The following is a 19,611-nucleotide window of genomic DNA, read 5'->3' on the forward strand; positions in this document are numbered from 1 at the left end:
CGACATTAAGCCTACCTGCTTAGGTTTCGTTTGGCAGTTCAGACTGTACTGATTATCGGATATAGTCACCGGATATGACTGACTAAATTAGTCAGATGTTTGGTGCAGTATTGGGCTAAAGACCAACTATTTAATACTGTGTGTGGTACTATACCATATAAATTGTATTGTTATTATTTTTTATGAAAAACAATTTCCATATTAGTTTTAAGAAAAAAATTGTTAATAAAATGAAGGGTTATTACACAAAATGGTCCTTGAGATTTGCATGATCAATAGAAATGGTTTATGAGATTGAAAATCAATAGAAATAGTCTCTGAGATTGTTCACCATCTATGATTTTGGTCCTTTCGTTAAAAACTCTTTGGGCAATTTTCAAAGCTTCGTAATTCAATCGATTCTTAACCAAATTCAACCCATAATATATAAAAATGAAGATAAGAAAGTGTAAAACAAGATTATACCTATTTGGAAGCCCAATGATTGCCGGAGATGGCCGGAAAATAGCTGAAAGGTGACTGGTTCGCGGGAAAACTGGAAAACTGGCCGGAAACTGGGTAAACTTTAAACGTTCATAACTTCTTCAATACTCAACGAAATTGAGTGATTCAAAAATGAAAATCATATTTCTCGACAAGACAAAGAGAATGGTATCTTTATTTACTGCTAAATAGCCGTGGTTTGGCCGGGAAACTGCTTGAAAGTGGCTAACTCGAAAATGGTTAGCCACTTTCGAGCCGTTGTCCGACCAAACCACGGCGAGTTAGCCTTCGAAAAAGGTACAAATCTCTTTATCTCATCAAGAAGTATTATTTTCGTTTTTTAATCACTCGATTTGGTTGAGTATTGAAGAAGTTATGAAGGTTTAAAATTTACCCAGTTTCTGACTAGTTTTCCAGTTTTCCCGCGGACCAGCCACCTTTCAGGCTATTTTCCGGCCATCTCTGGCAACCATTGGTCTTCCAAATAGGTATAATCTTATTCTACACTTTCCTATCTCCATTTTGATATATATTATGGGTCGAATTTGGTTAAGAAACAATTGAGTTATAAAGCTTTGAAAATTGCCCAAAATCGTTTTTAATTGAATGACCAAAATCATGGATGGTGGACAATCTCAGGAACCATTTCTATTGATTTTCAATCTCATGGACCATTTTGTATAATAACCCTAAAATGAATAAAAAGGAAAAGAAATTGATAGAATAATCCACAAATGAGGTCGTTTTGATCTTTGTTTGTGCACATTTCTCCATCTCGCTTGCCTTGAAGAGCTTGTACAAAGCCCTGATCTTGATCAGCTTCCCTCTTGCCGAGTTCTTCAACTGTAGCGCTGAAGTCTTCCTCCAGATGCAAAAATTGAATTAGAAATCTCGATTCGAGCACCATAATTGAAAACCCAGAAGCAAAAAATAGAGAAAATGAAAAAATCGATATGAAATCACGAATTAAAATGCCTGAAAGTAGAAAACCTAGAAGAAAAAAATGGAGAAAATGAAGAAACCGGGATCTGAAATCGCGAATTAAAGCAACTGAAAGTACGGAGGATGAGCGACGGCTTTAGCATTGGGTTTTAGCTGTACGGGCTTCCTCTCTTAAGGAGTTCTAGGTTTCATCTACCTAGTTGGTTCTCCTTCCTTCTTGGGCTCCTCCGTCACCGGAGCCTCTGCTAGCAGTTAGGATGGAGGGAGGGAGAAAGAGCGACAACACCTTGATCACGATGCGCAGGAGTGTGGAGGGTTAGATAAAAGTGAACGCCCGACTAAATTATACCAGCGTATAAGAGAAGATAACTATGCGGGTGTAAGGGGTATTAAAATTGTGGAACCAGATTGTTTCATCCGATGGCTATTTTACACATTATGCACCAAACAACTGGGTTCGTATTATTAGTTTTATCCGGTCCTTTATACGAACTGCCAAACAATGCCTTAATTGCCGCCTTGAACACATTACGTCAGAGCATGAAAACAAAGAACAAATCCATTGATTAATGCAACTGAACCGAGTCAAAGTAACAGCGCAAGTTCCTCCAATGCACACTCAAGGAAGTGGAAGAAATTAAACATTACAACCAATCTGTAATTTATTCGAAAAACAAAAACTTGAAGGGACAAAAAAGAGTGCAGCCGGAAAGGATATGAGCCACCAACTCTGCAACTAATGAAGAAAGACACCAACAAAAACTCAAATAAAAACTAGATAAAGCAAAAACTGATCTCCATTTATTCCCATTAATTGAGAAATTAAACTAATGGGAAGACACCTTGAGATTGAGGGACTTGTTGATCCATGCCTTCCAGCTCCCACTACCCTTGCGAGTAATTGCAGCTGCTGGTATCTCATCCTTCTCCATCTTCACTGGCTGAGGCTTCTTGCACAGCATAAAGTTACGAGCTCCTTGCGCTCCGATTGTGTCCCACGGGCTCAGAGCTGCAAACGAATTTGCAAACACCATTAGAAACCAATCTCAGAGAGCCACATTGAAAAATAATGCGTAAAAGCAGAACCAATTTTGACTAAGAACACCCAAATACTATTCAACTTATGTCAAAACTAAGACGTGGGTTTTGAAATTGGACAGATAAGAAATAAAGGGTAAGATTGAAGTCTTAAAATTGGATTGACATGAATCGAGAACAGGGTTAATAAAATCTTGAACAGTTCATGAGTGATTAGATCGATAAATTCAATTGTGATAAAGGATTGGTTAGGGTTAGTTACCTTCAGGTCCTACGGCGGGGCAGTAGAGCAGGAAGTCATTGAGATCGGAGCCAAGAACCGGGAGGCGCCCCTCACGCGCATAGGATTTCAAGGCGGTGTCCATGACGGCGGCGACCAGCTCCTGCTCGTTGACAACGAAGCGGATCGGGCCGGCACTGCCGAGCACAGTGATGCTGATCAAGAGCCTGTTGCCCTTGGCGGTGCTCTGGTTCTTCTTCTGCTTGTACAGCAACATCTTCGTCGTTTTGTAATCGAAATCAAATAAATCAATCGAACAGCAAAAAGCCAGACAACACAAAATCTAAATTTCTCTTTTTTTCGTCCGAGTTCCCTCTTTCCCAACAAGTTATTGATTCAATTCAACAAAATAATCAAAAAAATCGACGGACGGCGGCGGCGATCAGTGAAAATCCGGGTGCGAGAATCAAAAACGGACGATGAGAAAGAGGAAGATGGAGGGAGAGAGCTCTGGTTACAGATTTACGGGTCGACACCGAGGCAGCGGTAGTACCAGCCTTCTTTGCAGGAGCCGAAAGCGAATGCGGACGCGGCGGAGATCGGGAGGATAGCGCTCGCCCTTGATTGTTTCAGGGAGCGCATGAAATTACTGCCGCTTAAGATTTCCACCATTCACAACTTGCTTGCTTCGAATCGTGATGTAATTTTGAGAAAGGGTAGAATACCGTGAGTTTCTGGAGAGGACCAATTGGAACGGAAACAGGAAATCCGATCGAAAGAGGAAGAAAATTGGGAATTTAGGGTTAGGGTTTCGTTGAGCTCTGTTTTGCTTTGAGTTTTTTGTTGAGATGAAATTTTGGGAGAGCAGCCGCTGCTTTTATATTTACATTTCGGTTTATTCCTGACTTCGTTCCGTGGAATGATTGGGTTTGTTGCGTGTAAATTTACTGCCACCGACTTCCCCAAATTTACCGCTTCCTCCTTCTGTTCTTGCTGGCGCGTCTACCTACCGTCATGCCTTTTCCGTTTTTTTTTAGCCGTTGAATTTTTTTTTTTTGTTCAAAAGATAGATTTTATTTATAATCTAATCGAAATGTTTACATTTATAACAAGAATTTTAAATACAAATTTTATAGCAAGAATTTTAAATACAAATTTAAGGTCTATCTTGTCCCAAACAAATGGCCCATCATGTTTGGCATCGGCTGATTTTTTCCGATTTGTAATGAGCTGCCAATTTTCCGTTAATATTCCAGTCATAACTTTTCACATTTTGACTATGAGACTCTTTGAAGATGTAACTCTCTATAGACTCTTTCCCACCTTATTGTTTAAGGTTAATTTTTGTTTGAATGTTACAAAATCTTGTGCTAAAAACATAAAGGTGTCAGAGTGTTCACGAAAAGTATCACTTAACCTAATTACACTTTTTCGCTTGGTGAGGAAGTCCATAAGAAAACACCTTTGAACCGACCAACATATATTGTTTTGAGATATTGGCTAATTTTTTCCGATTTGTAAGGAGCTGCCAATTTCTCTATAAACTTTAATTTTAGCTAATTACCTCTTTGAACTTTATAGTTGGCTAATTTCCCTCATGAATTTTAATTTTAATCAATTACCTCGTGAACTTTTATTATTGACCAATTTTCTCTCTAAGCTTTAATTCCCCCTAAACCCTAAAACTCAAACAAAAAAAGGGACGAAGTGAACTAGCGGAACAAAAGAAGAAGAAAAAAAAAATTGTTATTTGCATTAGGGGTAAAATTACTTTTTTGCAATTATAAAATAAAAGTTTAGAAAAAAGTTAGCTAATAGTAAAAGTTTAAGGTTAATCGACTAAAACTAAAGTTCAAAAAGAAAATTTGTCAATTACAAAAGTTCGTGTGATAACTGGGTAATATAAAAGTTCATGATAAAATTGGCAGCTATTTACAAACTTAGGAGGAGGATGAAAAACTCGACAAATGTTTTTTCACTCTACTTTATTTGGAGAAAAAAATAAGAAAAAAAATGCGTTTGGTTGGTGGAATCAGAGAGAAATTCTTGGAGCTGATATTTATCACCCTTGGGATGAAAAATTAAGAATAAAAAATGGAAGTAAGAGTATTCGTAAACCGTTGAGATGAATCATGTATATGAAAAGGTATGAGCAAGACAGTTTATGCAAATACTCAATTGAAAATGACATTATTATTATTATACTCTATATAAAAATAAATAATATTGAACACCATACAAATATTTTCCTCGTTTTCTAATATATAAAAAGGACATTTCTCCTATGCGATGTACGCACCAACCGTGCCTTGTTGGGCAAATGAGAGAGAGAGAGAGAGAGAGAGAGAGAGAGAGAGAGAGAGAGAGATGCTGAATTATTTTGTTTAATACCAATTTGTCTGGGATAATTGGGTGGCATGGACTGTAGACCTTTGACATAAAAGAGCATATAATCTCTTTGACCCCGACTGATTAGAGTTAAGAACATGATCAAGTGGCATTTGTTTTTTTTTTTTTTTTTTTAGAGTGAAATTTAGGTATACAAAAGTCTTGGTTTCTTGGTCACTGTGTGATCAACGACTTCTATATAGTCATTCATGGTTAAATTTGATATAAAAAATGAAGATCAAAACATTAAAGACACGTTCATTCATTATTCAATCTTCAATATGCAATCCAAGGTGAGTGATTATGTATTTTCTAATTACTAGGTGACTATAAGTTGGTGTTGTATCGTTTTTTGATAAATGATATATATTTCTTGTTGTATGTTTCTCTCATGACGGTAAACACACACAAAAAAATATATACAGAAGATTGGACTGCCAGTAAAGTTCATGTCACGAAATTGCATATATATATATATATATGTGTATATATATATATATATATATATATATATATATATATATATATATATGAGGTAGGATAGATTTGATCAGATTTCATGGTGTTCTTAATCTGATGGAGATATGAGGTAGGATAGATTTGAACAGATATTTCTCAACGATGCTAAAACAGCGACATCACAACACAAGATCATTTAAAGGCGCCGTGGATGTGCATACAACATAGTAAATTAGTGATAGTATAAGCCGTATACGTGGTCCCTCTGAAGAAGAGAATGCATGCATGGGTTAACATCTCAGCTCTTCCCCACATGTCTTGAACAATTTCCATGTGACTATTGACAGTATATTGAAAGCCAACTTTTTCCGCTCTAGTTTCATATCTTCTATACGTAAATTAAGTTAATTAGCCAGAGCAATGATGTACCCATTTAAAATATAGTTCAAATCCTCTTTATTGTAGATTAGAGTCTTAATAGAAAATGTTTGTTTAGGTAGCACTTCTGCTTATCGACCTTTTTTTTTTTAATAAGTGTTTCTTCTTTTGAGAATGTGTTGAAATTTTAACTAATTAAAAATCTTTATAGAAACTTAAAAGTTATTCCTAAAAGACGAACTTAGCAGGTTTCTTTTGGACAAGTTGTTCAACTGGAGATTACTGGGTCAACATAATGTTGAGGGAGAAATGTTAAGGGGCTCTCTTGAAAGTCGGATTCTCTATGGATTATTTGTCATTTTATGTTTTTGACATAATATTTTGGCTTGTTATAGTAACATCTCACACATTATTGAATACACCCCACAAACTTAATATACTCCATATTTGCTTTTTTAATTAAAATTTATCTTAATACATCCCACATGTATTTCCATAATACCTTCACACCCTGCACTCTCAACATACACCTTAAATTTTCTAAATACACCCAGCATTTTCTACATACATCTCATACTCTTCACAATAGTTTCTTTCTTCGGTTTTTGTCTCTGCTACATACCATTTGATACAAAATCATTCACGTCATACAAGGATCGATTTGCTCAACTTTTTCCCTTACATTATTGTTTAGTAACAAGGATTTGCTCAATGTTTTTCTAACCAGTGAACATTGATCACGAGGGGGTGTACCTCAAAAATGACAATACATTTTAACCTTCATCCATATATGACGGTACATTTTGAACAAGGTTTGGGCCACAAGTTCAGGCAGCCCCACAGAACTGGAATTAACTTCTCAATGTTTGAGGATACAATGTTATTGAAAGTAGCTGACTTAGATATGTTTGTACCATACTTGACCAATCCCGAAACTACTAAGCACCGGTCAACAGCATACCGTCAAGGACCCACAAGACTTTTCCTCCAACCAGGAGGCCAATCACAACACGACACATGTCGGTATCAGAAGCCAATCACAGTGTGACACGTGTCGATATCAGAGGCCAATCACAACACGACACGTGTCAATGTCAGAACAAAGCTAGAAACTCTCTTCTATAAAAGGGGATCATTCTCCCACAATAATCCCTAATGTCATTTGTACTAAACTATTCACTAGAACTCACTAAAAGAGAGCTTGAACCTATGTATTTGTGTAAACCCTTCACAACTAATGAGAACTCCTCTACTCCGTGGACGTAGCCAATCTGGGTGAACCACGTACATCTTGTGTTATTTGCTTCCCTGTCTCTATTCATTTACATACTTATCCACACTAATGACCAGAGCAACCTAGCGAAGGTCACAAACCTCACACTTTCTGTTGTACCAAAGTCCTCGCCGATTTTGTGCATCAACAAGATATATATCCTATAGTTGTGCCCTTCTAGCTAAGATAGATTAGAGGGAAGCCCCATGTCTATAACAACAAACTCCTAGATAACTCAAACTGTTTTAGACAGAGAAAGGTGAATTCCAAGTTAGGCTTAGGGTTTTCAAGCAGATTCTTTGGGTGAATGGGATGAGGTATGAATTATATGAGATATATAGCATTGGTAATTTAGTTGAAGGTGATGTGCACAAATAATATGTAATTTGCCTGTCTGAACCATAAAAATTGACGTAAACTGTGACGTATCAGGGAGTCCTTGAAAAATTCCACGTTAAGAGAATCTCCTTATCATTATCATGCTAAGGTTATGAATCGGAGTGATCAAATTGTAGATATATAGTACAATAACATGAATCTGTTTGCTCTCTTATTTAGGTGTCTTGTTTTGTTTAATGTATATACATGTTCCAAGCAAGAATGCCATGCGTGTCTTGTGCTTGGGATGACTACTTTTTTGTATTTTCTTCCATGTGAAATTATATGAATCATGCAACGCTACTTAAATACTCAGTTTTTTTTGTTTCGTCTGAAATGTTCGCTTATGGAGTTTCTGCAAGATCTTTGGGCACGTTTAGTGGACCGAACAAGATAGGATTCCGTACTTCAGACTGCTTAGGCTAAGATTAGATTCGATAGGTTGTGCTTTTTGTCTATTCCTTGGTCTAGACTAACTCAACTGAATTTGGATTAGATCGAAAACCCACCTGCATTTTGATCGACCCACGCTGCAAACTGAAAAAATAAATGAAAAATTATTGGCGGGGACCAAATTCTAGCATCTAGTATCACAATTTTCCAATGGCTAGAACGTCTCTGAAACGTTTAGCTTATGGTCAAACTACCACAACATAAAAAGGTTTTATGATGAGAGATTAAGCGGTCTCTTTTGGTTCAATTTGTTTTAATTCGGTTTGGATCATATTTAATTAGTTAAGAACCGTGAACTGAGCCATGTGTAGCCAGTCTAGTTCGGATTTTGAAGGTTTTAACTATTTTCGTCAACAATCAATTGGTTTAGACCGGTCACTTCCAATTCACCAGTTTCCCCCAAATCCTATGTTTTATACGTGCACGGGTGCTATGGTCAGTGGCAGATGCATATTGGGACCTTGGTGTTCCTAAGACCACTCGGACCACTCGGAGTTTGAGAAATATACATACGAAGATCTTTTGAGGACCCTCCAAATGTTTGGCACTAGTCATTTTTGTGCTCGGTGTTTGACGAAATGCCTCTCTCATGTTGCGTCAACAACACTCTTCAAGCTCTCTCAATAGCACTCATTAGATTGCTTGTCATATGTCAACATCTGTTGACATGTACGCAACTTGATTCGGCTGACGACAACAGGCTCACCAAGTGTTCGACAATGCCTCAGTGTGAATAAATTGAAATTTTTTTGCTTCGCACTTTGTTTCTATCTAAAAAACTTGAACCTTTAACGCAACTCCCAAAATTCGAATCCTAGATCGGCCACTAGCAATAGCACCAGGAATATGCCATTGCTTCGCATGGACTTGGAGAGAATCATCAATGGCACACCTTGTAAAAAGAAGGGGCATTGCCTTGACTACAAGAAGAAAGAAGCAAAAAATCTGGGCATTTGGAATTTTTTGTTCAAAGATATTTATTTTCTTCCAAGTTTTATTTGTATGGATATACAAATGTAGGGCTATTGTTTATTGAGGTATCTTATCTTCCAAACTTGTTTGTTTGGTCCCAAAATCCCCCTCTGCAAAACAAGCATTTGAAAAAAAGAACCAAGGGCGCCAAATTGAACACTACTCTGAATTTGTTTAATCTCATCAATGGCTTCCACTTCAACTTCTTCAACAATTTATTTGCAAACCAATGCTCAAAAACTATCTTTCCCCTCAAAGCCGGCAACCAAAACATCCCACACAAACCTTAGCTTTCCGTACTCATTGCGATTCGCTACTAAATTTGTACGTGTGAAGTCTTCTAGCACTGCCTACAATGAAGTTGTGGATGAAGAGATGGACAGAATCAGAAGGCTCCAGAACGGGTCTGATGTTCGCGGGGTAGCCTTGGAAGGCGAGAAGGGGCGGATTGTGGACCTAACACCACCGGCTGTGGAGGCCATTGCGGAGAGTTTTGGTGAGTGGGTTATCGACGGCTTGGAGATGGAGCAAGGACAACTTGTGGAGAAAGTTAGGGTGTCCCTTGGCAAGGACCCAAGGATTTCAGGACCAAATTTGAGTGTAGCTGTATTTTCGGGACTAGGTCGTGCAGGTTGTTTGGTATTCGATATGGGACTTGCAACTACACCGGCCTGCTTCATGAGTACAATTTTGCCTCCATTTTCCTACGACGCTTCAATCATGGTATAATATATTCAGCAACATCTACAAACCGGCACTGTTTGCACTAGTAAAATGTAAAGTTAGACTAGGACTTATGAGGCATTTCCTAATTTATTGGGACGGGACCGTAAGTCTCCTTTCCTTTGGGAGTCAAGGGTGGATGCTTATTTCTTGTGACCTTAAGAGCTCATCTCCCCTAATTCTCTACTTAGAAACAAATCGAAGCATGTTAAATGTGAGGTTGAAATCACAGTTCCTTCAAGTCAATTCTCATATCACATAAGATGTAAAACAATTACTATGATCATTTGATTTCGAACGTTGTACTGCAGATGACCGCATCTCACTTACCCTACACCCGAAATGGTCTCAAATTTTTCACCAAGAAAGGAGGACTAAGCTCGCCAGAAGTCGAAGACATATGCAATAGAGCAGCCCGAAAGTATGCCAATAGGCTCGCCAAAGTGTCAACATTGCTCAATGTCCCTCCATCAAGAGTTGATTTCATGAGCTCGTACGCAAAGCACCTCCGAGACATTATCAAGGAGAGAGTGAACCATCCGTTGCATTACGAAACTCCACTCCAAGGATTCCAGGTTCGGAATTGAATTAGCTCTTGGGAAATGAATTCTGCACACGTCTTTTCTCCTACTGTGCACACCAATTTATTTATATCTCTTGATTCTTCATTGATTTATTCACTCGAAATGATGACTAATTGCTTTTTAATTAATGCAGATAATAGTGAATGCAGGTAATGGATCAGGAGGCTTTTTCACATGGGATGTGTTGGATAAACTTGGGGCAGACACCTTTGGCTCTCTATACCTTAATCCAGACGGAATGTTTCCGAACCACATTCCCAACCCTGAGGACAAAACCGCTATGGCGGTAACCAGAGCTGCAGTGCTAGAAAACTCTGCTGATCTTGGGATTGTATTTGACACTGATGTGGATCGCAGCGGCATTGTGGATAAAAAGGGCAACCCCATCAATGGCGACAAGCTCATTGCTTTGATTTCTGCTATCGTATTGAGGGAACACCCTGGAACCACCATAGTGACCGATGCGCGTACAAGTATGGCGCTTACAAGATTCATCACGAATCGGGGGGGTCATCATTGCTTATATCGTGTTGGTTATCGAAATGTGATTGATAAGGGAGTGCAGCTTAACAATGAAGGCATTGAAACTCATCTCATGATGGAAACATCTGGACACGGTGCTCTTAAAGAGAACCATTTCCTTGATGATGGTAATTAGCACTGTTGTTTTTGCATGTTCTGTTTTCTACTTCCTTAATTTTGTTCTAATTTAAATTCTTATGTAGCTTATTTATCGTGCTCAAATTAAATAATTGTTCGTAGGAGCTTACATGGTGGTAAAGATCATCATCGATATGGTGCGAATGAAGCTTGCAGGATCAGACGAAGGGGTTGGAAACATCATAAAAGACCTTGAAGAACCGTCAGAGTCCATAGAGCTGAGGATGAATGTAATTTCTGAGCCTAGATATGCAAAAGAAAAGGCAGTGGAGGCCATTGAAACGTTCCGAGAGTACGTTGAGGTAATTGTTTTGAGCAACTCCTTATTAGTTCATGCAAAGTTCCTATGACTTTCGCGCATTCAACAACTCTTCACATCCTTACCTTGTTTGATACGAAACACACATTGACTTTTAGGAGGGGCGGCTTGAAGGGTGGGAGTTAGATTCGTGCGGAGATTGTTGGGTCAGCGAGGGCTGTTTGGTAGACTCAAATGATGCGTCAGCTGCTGCCGTTGACGCACACATGTACAGGTGCTGTACTAAATACATTTGAATTTGACGATTGTTTGAATTTAATCATAGCTACATTTCTTCAAATTTTAATTAAAACTTGTATGTTTCAGAGCAAAAGTATCAGATGAGGAACATGGACAGCATGGTTGGGTGCACATTAGGCAGAGCATTCACAACCCGAATATTGCAGTGAACATGCAATCAACTGCGCCTGGCTGTTGCCGAACAATGACAAGAGTTCTTCTAGATAAGTAAGTCATGTTGCTCCAAATTGACGTTCGCCCTGCTACGTATGCAAATTCATAGAATGGTAAATAGTAATGTTCTAGAATGATTGATTCAATTGACGATATGTTTCGTTGCAGATTTCTCATAGCAAGCGGAATGGATAGAATTCTTGACATTAACCAGATTGATAAGTATGCCAAGAGTGGAATTGTAGGCTGAGCTGCTATAATCTACGGTGAAGTTGCTAGCTAGGTATACAAACAGATGGATTACGTCACAAAACTTATGTATAATGTATAAATCTGCGACTTATAACGTGTGCCATGTTGAGTTATTTTTCGTATCCACAAACAATATGGATGCCAATCTCATCATGCCAAAAACATCATACAACAAAATCAAGCAGTTATTTGTGAAGGTTTTGGTTTCCCCCACGATATTGACTTGTATCCGTTTAAAGATGATGGCGATTTAACTGCAGGACGCAAGTACTCTTGTCTATTGTAATCTGTTGAGATTCGTATTTCTTGCTGGTCGTCTTCATCTTGTGTGGACAAGGAGTTTGCGTTACTGCTACGCGATGAAGTCGAGCCAGTAAACATACTGTCATCAATCACTTCCTTTCCCTTCCATATGATCTTAATATTGCAGCTGGTGTCGGGCGCATTTCGTAGAATCTGACTGGCTATTCCACTTCCTTTCTTGGACCTCAGTTTCCTCAGATTTGATTCGATGGTTCCAACTACTAGGTTTCTTATGTTTTGAGTCGGAATAAGGTCTAGGATTGCCTTGGCAACTGTATCGCTCTCAATGAGCATAATTTCAGTCTTAACCTGTTCGGTTAACGTCATATTCATCAACATACAGAGGCTAATCAGTACTAATAAACTTGTAATTAAATAGCTATAGAGGGCCTGTATTTTGGAAATCTGATAATACCTTAGCAGATGAGCAGGCATCAACGTATCTGTCAAGGAGCTTCCTCCTCCTGTCTCTTTCTAGGGCCATGCAATTGTTCACCATCTTTGGACTCACTGTATTTTTTGGAAGCATTCCTACTGCATGTCAGAAAAACCAAGACAGAAATATCTCTTACTAATCATCAATTAAATGTTAAAAAATCAGTTAATTAATTAAATGCAGTCATAACCCTATGGTTAATTAGTCGCCTTTACAGCTTGAAAATCTGTGTAATCTGAAACTTGTGTTGAACTCCTGTAGTGTAAGACTTTGATGGATTCAACTCGAATCAGTAACTTGTGCAATACACACACGCCAGATATGTCAACCCTTGTATCACTCTCAACTTTGAAATTTAGTAATCAACTAAATTATAAAAAGAATAAAAAATATATGTGATAATATAGATCAAATGTATGAATCATGACATCTGAGTCATCTGACTATACAGCATGCATGTTCATCGTATTAGGCTCTTACAATTTGGGATTGCTTTAGGAAAGGTTAAAACCGCTTTATGACAACCAAAAGAAGTTTTAACTGTGATTAATAGAAAAACGTAAAAGTGTTTCAAGATCTTAGCTAGAAGCCTAGAAGCGCTTTCTAAAAATTGAGGACGTGAACATTTACTAACAATAATTGACGTGTTTTTAATTGAAGAACACTTTTAGCAAACACGCTAATGAACTTACAAACAAGCCTTCCTCATCTGACCTCCCTCCAACTGACCGCCGGGCGGCGACATGCACACGCAAACACACAGAGACATGGTTCATGCCTTCATGGACACAGAGATGCACGTGAATGCAATTGACGATGATGAGAAGATGAATTAGATAACTGAACTTACAAGGAGAAGGAACAAATCGCATCGGTGGGAAGACATGGACGATGACTATTACTGGTGATCGATCATGATCATGTGTCACTGCGGCGTGACTCAGTGTCCAGAGAAGCGCATCCATGCTAGACTCGCTCTTCTGGCCCCCAACTGCTACATAGTATTGATAAGGACCGACCTCTTCCTCTCCCTTGGAATTATTCTTAAAGTTAAAATTAAAATCAATGGAAAACAGGCTTTCATCATCATCGTCCTCCTCATCATAAGCAGCTTCTAATTCTTCTTCGATGGACGTCAAGGCCAAAGGCAAAGGCAAGGGCATCCTCGTCTCTTCCTTTGTCATCGTCGTGCTTATAATAAAAGCGCCGTTAAACTGCTGGCGACCGACGTCGTATGCACCGGCAACCAAGCCCAATTGTTCCGACTCCGATATAATTGGATCTTTTGAAAGAGGCAGCAGAAAAAAACTAGAAAGTGAAGCAGCCTAGCTAGCCAGCTTGCCGTGTTTTGTTCGCACCGTAAGCGTAAAAAACTTTGATTTGTACCCTTAATTTTTAATTTCGATATATACCTTAATTTTAAATTTAATTTATAGCCACGATTTTTTTTTTTTTACATAAGTATGTCAATTACATGTCACTTAATACTACAGTATAATGATATTCTTTTCACTTAATATGGCTCGCTCATTAAGAAGTTTAGCCCACTCCATCACCCTTAGTGTAGCGAATATTGCTTCTTCTTCTTCTTCTTAAACGAAAGGGAATTGTTATTAGCACTCCAAAAATCTTATTTGACACTCCAAATTTTCTATAATTAGAAAGACAAATACACTTGTGAGGAGTGTAGAATGAGATTTTTAAAGTGTTAATAACAGTTCCTAAAAGAAAAGCCAATTATCTATTTATTTATGTTTTAAATTACTATGTGAAGAATAATAATAGGGTTTAAATAATCTTTTTTGTTCAATAATATTACTCTCTTATAGATTTTTAAGTAATTCCTAAATTTTAAAATATTATTTACTCTTATTTGAATTTGTTTAAATGTATAATTTATAGCACGTAGAAAGAGTTATCTTAAATAATGACAAGAATTTCGATCAAAATATTAAACAAATATGATTTCAATCCAACGATTAAGTTGACCAAGGACTGAAACTAAAATCACCGTTAATTCTATGTACTATTGGTTTCAGTCTAAACTTTTCATGCCGTTTTGTCTTTTGCGTGTACGCCGGCATCTAGGAATTTACCGTGTACTTTGTTGTGGTGAGGTCTCTCACTTCATTTCTGTTTGTTATTTGCTTTGCAAGAGATTTTTTCCTTCAAATATACAAAAGAAAAGGACTGAAATAGAATAGAAAACGGATCCAAATGGTAGCTCTGAGTATATTCATATGAAATTATGAATTATAACGTACTTAGCACAATTTTTTTTATATATTATTATTAGAGGAAACAAGAGTTTGAAACTATTATAATAAATTAGGAGAGGAAGAAGTTTCGAACTGGAAAGTAAGCCAACACTTCTATCTACTAGGATATTGTACCACATAAGTAGTATCAATTGGAATCTATAAATATATTCATTATAACACGGTATAACTAATTCACATGATGCTCTCCTAATGTTCTTATTTTGAGAACTTATGAGGGTGAAATGCATATTAGCCACAAAATTATATTAGGTTAGATAAAAAGGATTATAATACTAAAAATAATATTGGTATAAATTAAAAAAAGGGATACAAATTATAAGCAGAAATATATGGAAAAAAAAATACTAAAAATATATATATTTAAAAATGATTAATAAGTTTTTTATTTTTAAAATTGCCATATAATGACTTGTAAAAAATCTAACATTCCAATCATGACATGGGGAAACGTCAAGAAACTTTTATCAAAAATGAAAACAGAATAAAGTTTTAATTAATGAGAAAGAAAAATGATAAATAAGAACCTAATTTATCTTATGAAAATGGTAATAAGAGAAACATTTTTGGTATAGTAAGAGAGTAAATTATTAAACTAATATTAATACACTTATGGATGAAACAAAGGGATTTGGATCCTCTCTTAAGCTTAGCCTGCTGAGCATCTTGAGCAAATCATACAGACCGTTGGATTTTGATCCAACGACTATAAACAGGGGATCTCTCTAAAAGTTATAATAATTGTAGTCGTTGAATTAAATTCCAACGACCCTTATGATTTGCTCAGGAGGCTCAGTAGGCTGAGCTCAGGAGATGATTCAAATCCGAAACAAAGACAAGTTGGGGTAATTAATGGGTGGGACAGTCGATCACCTGACATTCTCAGTTTCTTAGTTTTATATTGAAATATGAGGGTAAAAATTGGAAGGGGATCCTCTCAGGATCCCTTCCTTCTAATCTACTAAGTCCGGGAATTCGGGTCATTAAAATTTGATTTAACGGCTAAAATTATTATAACTTTTAAAGTGAACCCCTATTTGTAGCTTTTGGATTAGATCAAATTTCAATAGTCCAAATCTCTGAACTTGGTAGATTAGGAGGAAGGGATCCGGAGAGGATCATTTTCCGTAAAAATTGCTTTCTGATTAGGATCAGACAATTATTAAGGATCGACCTGCTGCGCGCAATATATAATTTAAGAATTTGGTGTTACAATCATCTTAAACAAATCTTGCTTTATGTCCCCCACTTGTGCTTTTATTCAATCTGGAAAACCACAGTACAATATGCACTTTAGGGTCTATGACTAGATTTCCTGTCTGTCGTGTTCCCTTTTTTCTTTCCTGATTATATGATCACTATCGTATTTGAGGCTCATTAGTTCTTGATGTACTTTAGTCTTAAGAACCTTAAACATCTAATTAAAACATATCATCATTTTTTAAGGCACGCTTTTCTTTCCTCTGGTTCTGATACATATACATATATTTTGTTGGTTTATTTACCACTGGTACGAATTTTTTAAACTGGACTTTTGGTTGGAAATTTATATTTGATCATCAATGGATATTGGAAATTCAAGTCATAATTTCACATACAATAGTACTAGTTGTACTGAAAGCTTGGAAATTAGAAATATCGATATCCATTACCATTAATACATAGAAGAAGCAAGAAATTAAAAGGAAATGCTAAAGCTTCCCACCAGCACCCTGGCCAGCTTTTATATACGTACCATACTATATGACTATTTTTCTTCTTATTCACACCTCCTCGTGATTTTGGTCCTTGCTGTATATATATATTTTTGTGATTACTAAAAGAGTATGCCAGAAATAAAAAATAGTGTACATAAATCGTCTTCTAATTAATTAATTTATTATTGAGAAGGTGGGCATCAATACTGTTAGTCAGAAGGACCAAAAAGTCCATGTACTTCTGAGGAACCGGAACACCCTCCGTCAACTTCTCATACTCGACGGTCCATTTCACTGATGAGCTGCTGCATCCCCCACTAACCTTTGGTGTGACTTGAACCGTAGCCTTGAAACTCTTGTAGTATTTCGTCAACTGTCCTCCTACTGTTCGGAAAGTCACTGATTTGTTTTTCTCATCTATGGCTTCAATTGTCTCTCTAGAAACCTCAGAAACATTGCCTATCATGCAGGTATATAATTAATTAAGAAAATATCAGATCGCTGGGTCCAGGTTAGGTAATATAGTCGAACGAGTAGTATATATATAAAATATTTTAAGTTGGCATGCATAAATTTTTTTCCATTAATTGTTAGTGTTACCTGCAGCAAAGTAAGTCCATTGCTTGACTGAGCCCACAGAGCCCCAGTCACCTTGGATGACCTGAAGGTCCTTTATGACATTAGGGCACATCTTGGGCAACAGGTACCCTTTGCTAAGAAAGATTTCGTAGAACTTGTCGGCACTGGCTTTAATCTCAGCCTGGACCTCCATCTTTGCTATTTGAGCCATAGCGTTCGATCTTTTTAACTTTGTAATTTGTATGAAATTAGCTAGCTAGAGTCTGGTGAAAAAATGACTCCCCCTTGGTCTTTATATAGAAGAAATAAAATAGCTAGATAAAGTATAATATGCCTTCACTTCGAGCCAATTGCAAATGTGGATCGGAATTGGGGTGGTTTTTCTGACAAATTTAATTTAGGTTTGGAGTTCTGTTTGCTGGTCCCTCGCTAGCTAGGGCAACTGGGCAAGTAGATTTCTGTTTTAGCACTGTCGTGTTAATTTGATGCTCATGGCCACTATCTTACGGTGGATCAGATGAGGATTCTATTCTATCTTTTTCATAAAGAGATTATATACTTTCCTAAATTATACTGTTCTTTTCCTTTTTGTTGTTCCTGTGTTTCTATCAAAAAAGGAAAATACGGACAAGGCACTTAGTACTATAGTTAAGTAATATTTCTCTTAAGTATCAATTTATTATTTTCATCCCTTAGTGTAAAATGTGTAAATATATCGTTGTATCAACAAACAAAAAAATTATTTGAAAAGGGCAAAGCCAAAAGCATTTTGCCTTTGTTTTTTCTCCCACTAGCCTTTAATGCCGAAAAATCGAGTTTGTTTCCAATTTTATGTAAATCAAGCTCTTACAGTGGGCTGTAGACTTTGTGTTCTTTGAGAGTGGATCCAATTCTTGAGTTTAATATATGAAACTCATGAGTTAGAAAATTACAACAAAATTCTCCACCACACCTGTCATTTTTCAGGAATAAACGATTGAGATGATATTTAGTTAAATATCAACCATTTGCCTTTGTCCTTTCATGAGCATTAGGCCAAAATTCGTATACGATAGGTGACCAATCATTTAGGAGTGAATAAAGGGAATAACCCACCATAAAATAGGAAAAATAAAAAATAGGTGAGTCCTACCGCAGTAAACAGTAGAACTCAAGACAAACTCTGAAACTCACACGGTTGTAGTAATCAAACTGAAGATGTTTCTTATATAAGAAATTACACAGAAGATGTTTCTTATATAAGAAATTAAACAGATACAAATACAAATGTTGTTGCATGATGAGTCCATATTATACCATATATTTTACCCTTATCTTAGTATTAATATATTAGTTATTTTGGTAGAATTTTAATAATTTGTTATACATTTTTAATGTAAAATATTCAACGTCATTTGGAGCAAAAAGTGATCAAACAGATGAATTTTGGAGTGATTCCAATTGGAGGATGTTCATGAGTTTTTCAAGATAACTGTATCAAAATTCCAGATTTTTCTACCAAGCTGTTTGATCGTGGCGATGAAATAAAGGCCCAACACGTAACTTTCCCAGATTGACGTTTCTGGATGTTTTGGATATTTTGGAGGTCAAAATGGCATATTTTGAGAAAGATTCATTCTGAGGATTTGTAGGGGACATCTCCAACTTTCAAAAGAGACATTTTGAGACCAAATCAGAGTTGATTTGGTCGGTAAAATTCTGATTTTCTAAAAAGTCCTAATTTCAGTTTAAATAGGAAACCTTTTATTTTCTGTTTTATTATTTTATTATGTTTCCTAGTTTTATTCTAAGACTGTTTAGGGTTTTATTTTTTAGTAGTATAAATAAGACTTTTTAGCTGTTACGGTTAGAAGGGAAGGAGAGGAGGAAACGCACGCACACTTTAGAGAGTTTTTCAAGTTTATTTTCTAGGTGTTTTCTATCCTTATTCTCAAAAATATTTTGTTTTATGATTGTTTGTAGCTAATTTCTTTTGCTAGGGTGAAGCCACAAGCCTTAGCATGAATATGTGATTTTATTAATTTGCTTATGAATAGATGCATGCTTGCTTTGAATTATTAATCACCGTGATTAAACTATTTAATTGTCATAGTGATTCGCGGTCATTAGGGTTTTTAGACAAGTAATTTGATGCAATTTCTGTTGGAACATCACCCTAAAATTGAAGAGGGCTTATTGATGCAATTTCTTTTAGGTTATGTGCCCAATCCTCTATCTGTTGTGGTGAATTTTATTGGTAGTTATGCCTTTTCAAACTTTTGGTGTTAAGAGCACAATGCTAAATATTTTAATGTCACATAAATATTCCAAGTCGTCAATTTTTTGGATGAAATTCCAACTGCTAATCTCTTTATCATTAGACAATTGGACTCACAATGCGTTAGGGCCAGTTTAGCTATTAG

The 19,611-nt window shown here is 36.7% G+C and overlaps 4 protein-coding genes across 5 annotated transcripts; 1 reads left to right on the forward strand and 3 right to left on the reverse strand.

The window, feature by feature from the left end:
* Nucleotides 1-1,966: 1,966 nt before the first annotated feature.
* Nucleotides 1,967-3,724, reverse strand: LOC137731103 (uncharacterized protein At4g22758). The gene is made up of 2 exons (XM_068470182.2): nt 2,726-3,724; nt 1,967-2,434 (listed from the first exon to the last, which is right to left on the reverse strand). The coding sequence occupies exons 1-2, from the start codon at nt 2,958-2,960 to the stop codon at nt 2,253-2,255; spliced, it is 417 nt and encodes a 138-aa protein (XP_068326283.1). The 5' UTR covers nt 2,961-3,724; the 3' UTR covers nt 1,967-2,252.
* A 5,170-nt stretch (nt 3,725-8,894) lies between these two features.
* Nucleotides 8,895-12,111, forward strand: LOC137732469 (phosphoglucomutase, putative / glucose phosphomutase). Its single transcript, XM_068471779.2, has 7 exons — nt 8,895-9,707; nt 10,019-10,282; nt 10,425-10,941; nt 11,054-11,253; nt 11,369-11,484; nt 11,577-11,717; nt 11,832-12,111. Exons 1-7 carry the CDS (start codon nt 9,171-9,173, stop codon nt 11,911-11,913), a joined length of 1,857 nt encoding a protein of 618 aa, XP_068327880.1. The 5' UTR covers nt 8,895-9,170; the 3' UTR covers nt 11,914-12,111.
* Nucleotides 12,093-14,028, reverse strand: LOC137732470 (uncharacterized). 2 transcript variants are annotated; one of them, XM_068471782.2, is made up of 3 exons: nt 13,505-14,028; nt 12,634-12,728; nt 12,093-12,527 (listed from the first exon to the last, which is right to left on the reverse strand). In XM_068471782.2, exons 1-3 carry the CDS (start codon nt 13,836-13,838, stop codon nt 12,093-12,095), a joined length of 864 nt encoding a protein of 287 aa, XP_068327883.1. In that variant the 5' UTR covers nt 13,839-14,028. The 2 variants fall into 2 exon arrangements, with proteins under 2 accessions (XP_068327883.1, XP_068327881.1); XM_068471780.2 differs by having other exon boundaries at nt 12,634-12,752.
* A 2,534-nt stretch (nt 14,029-16,562) lies between these two features.
* Nucleotides 16,563-17,683, reverse strand: LOC137732548 (MLP-like protein 31). The gene is made up of 2 exons (XM_068471867.2): nt 17,231-17,683; nt 16,563-17,089 (listed from the first exon to the last, which is right to left on the reverse strand). The coding sequence occupies exons 1-2, from the start codon at nt 17,418-17,420 to the stop codon at nt 16,797-16,799; spliced, it is 483 nt and encodes a 160-aa protein (XP_068327968.1). The 5' UTR covers nt 17,421-17,683; the 3' UTR covers nt 16,563-16,796.
* Between the last annotated feature and the right edge of the window lie 1,928 nt (nt 17,684-19,611).

Source organism: Pyrus communis, chromosome 16 (assembly GCF_041283825.1).
Source record: "Pyrus communis isolate YQ-2024b chromosome 16, ASM4128382v1, whole genome shotgun sequence".
Taxonomy (NCBI): domain Eukaryota; kingdom Viridiplantae; phylum Streptophyta; class Magnoliopsida; order Rosales; family Rosaceae; genus Pyrus; species Pyrus communis.

Bases quoted from the DNA above. Each gene is read 5' to 3' on its own strand.
- LOC137731103 (XM_068470182.2), bottom strand. From the start codon at position 2,960: ATGTTGCTGTACAAGCAGAAGAAGAACCAGAGCACCGCCAAGGGCAAC. The intron at 2,435-2,725 runs GTAACTAACCCT...ATTCGTTTGCAG, and splicing joins CCCCGCCGTAGGACCTGAAG to CTCTGAGCCCGTGGGACACA.
- LOC137732469 (XM_068471779.2), top strand. From the start codon at position 9,171: ATGGCTTCCACTTCAACTTCTTCAACAATTTATTTGCAAACCAATGCT. The intron at 11,485-11,576 runs GTGCTGTACTAA...TGTATGTTTCAG, and splicing joins GTTGACGCACACATGTACAG to AGCAAAAGTATCAGATGAGG. The intron at 11,718-11,831 runs GTAAGTCATGTT...GTTTCGTTGCAG, and splicing joins ACAAGAGTTCTTCTAGATAA to ATTTCTCATAGCAAGCGGAA.
- LOC137732470 (XM_068471780.2), bottom strand. From the start codon at position 13,838: ATGACAAAGGAAGAGACGAGGATGCCCTTGCCTTTGCCTTTGGCCTTG. The intron at 12,753-13,504 runs GTAAGTTCAGTT...TCTGACATGCAG, and splicing joins GCGATTTGTTCCTTCTCCTT to TAGGAATGCTTCCAAAAAAT. The intron at 12,528-12,633 runs GTATTATCAGAT...TTAACCGAACAG, and splicing joins ATGCCTGCTCATCTGCTAAG to GTTAAGACTGAAATTATGCT.
- LOC137732548 (XM_068471867.2), bottom strand. From the start codon at position 17,420: ATGGCTCAAATAGCAAAGATGGAGGTCCAGGCTGAGATTAAAGCCAGT. The intron at 17,090-17,230 runs GTAACACTAACA...CCTGCATGATAG, and splicing joins ATGGACTTACTTTGCTGCAG to GCAATGTTTCTGAGGTTTCT.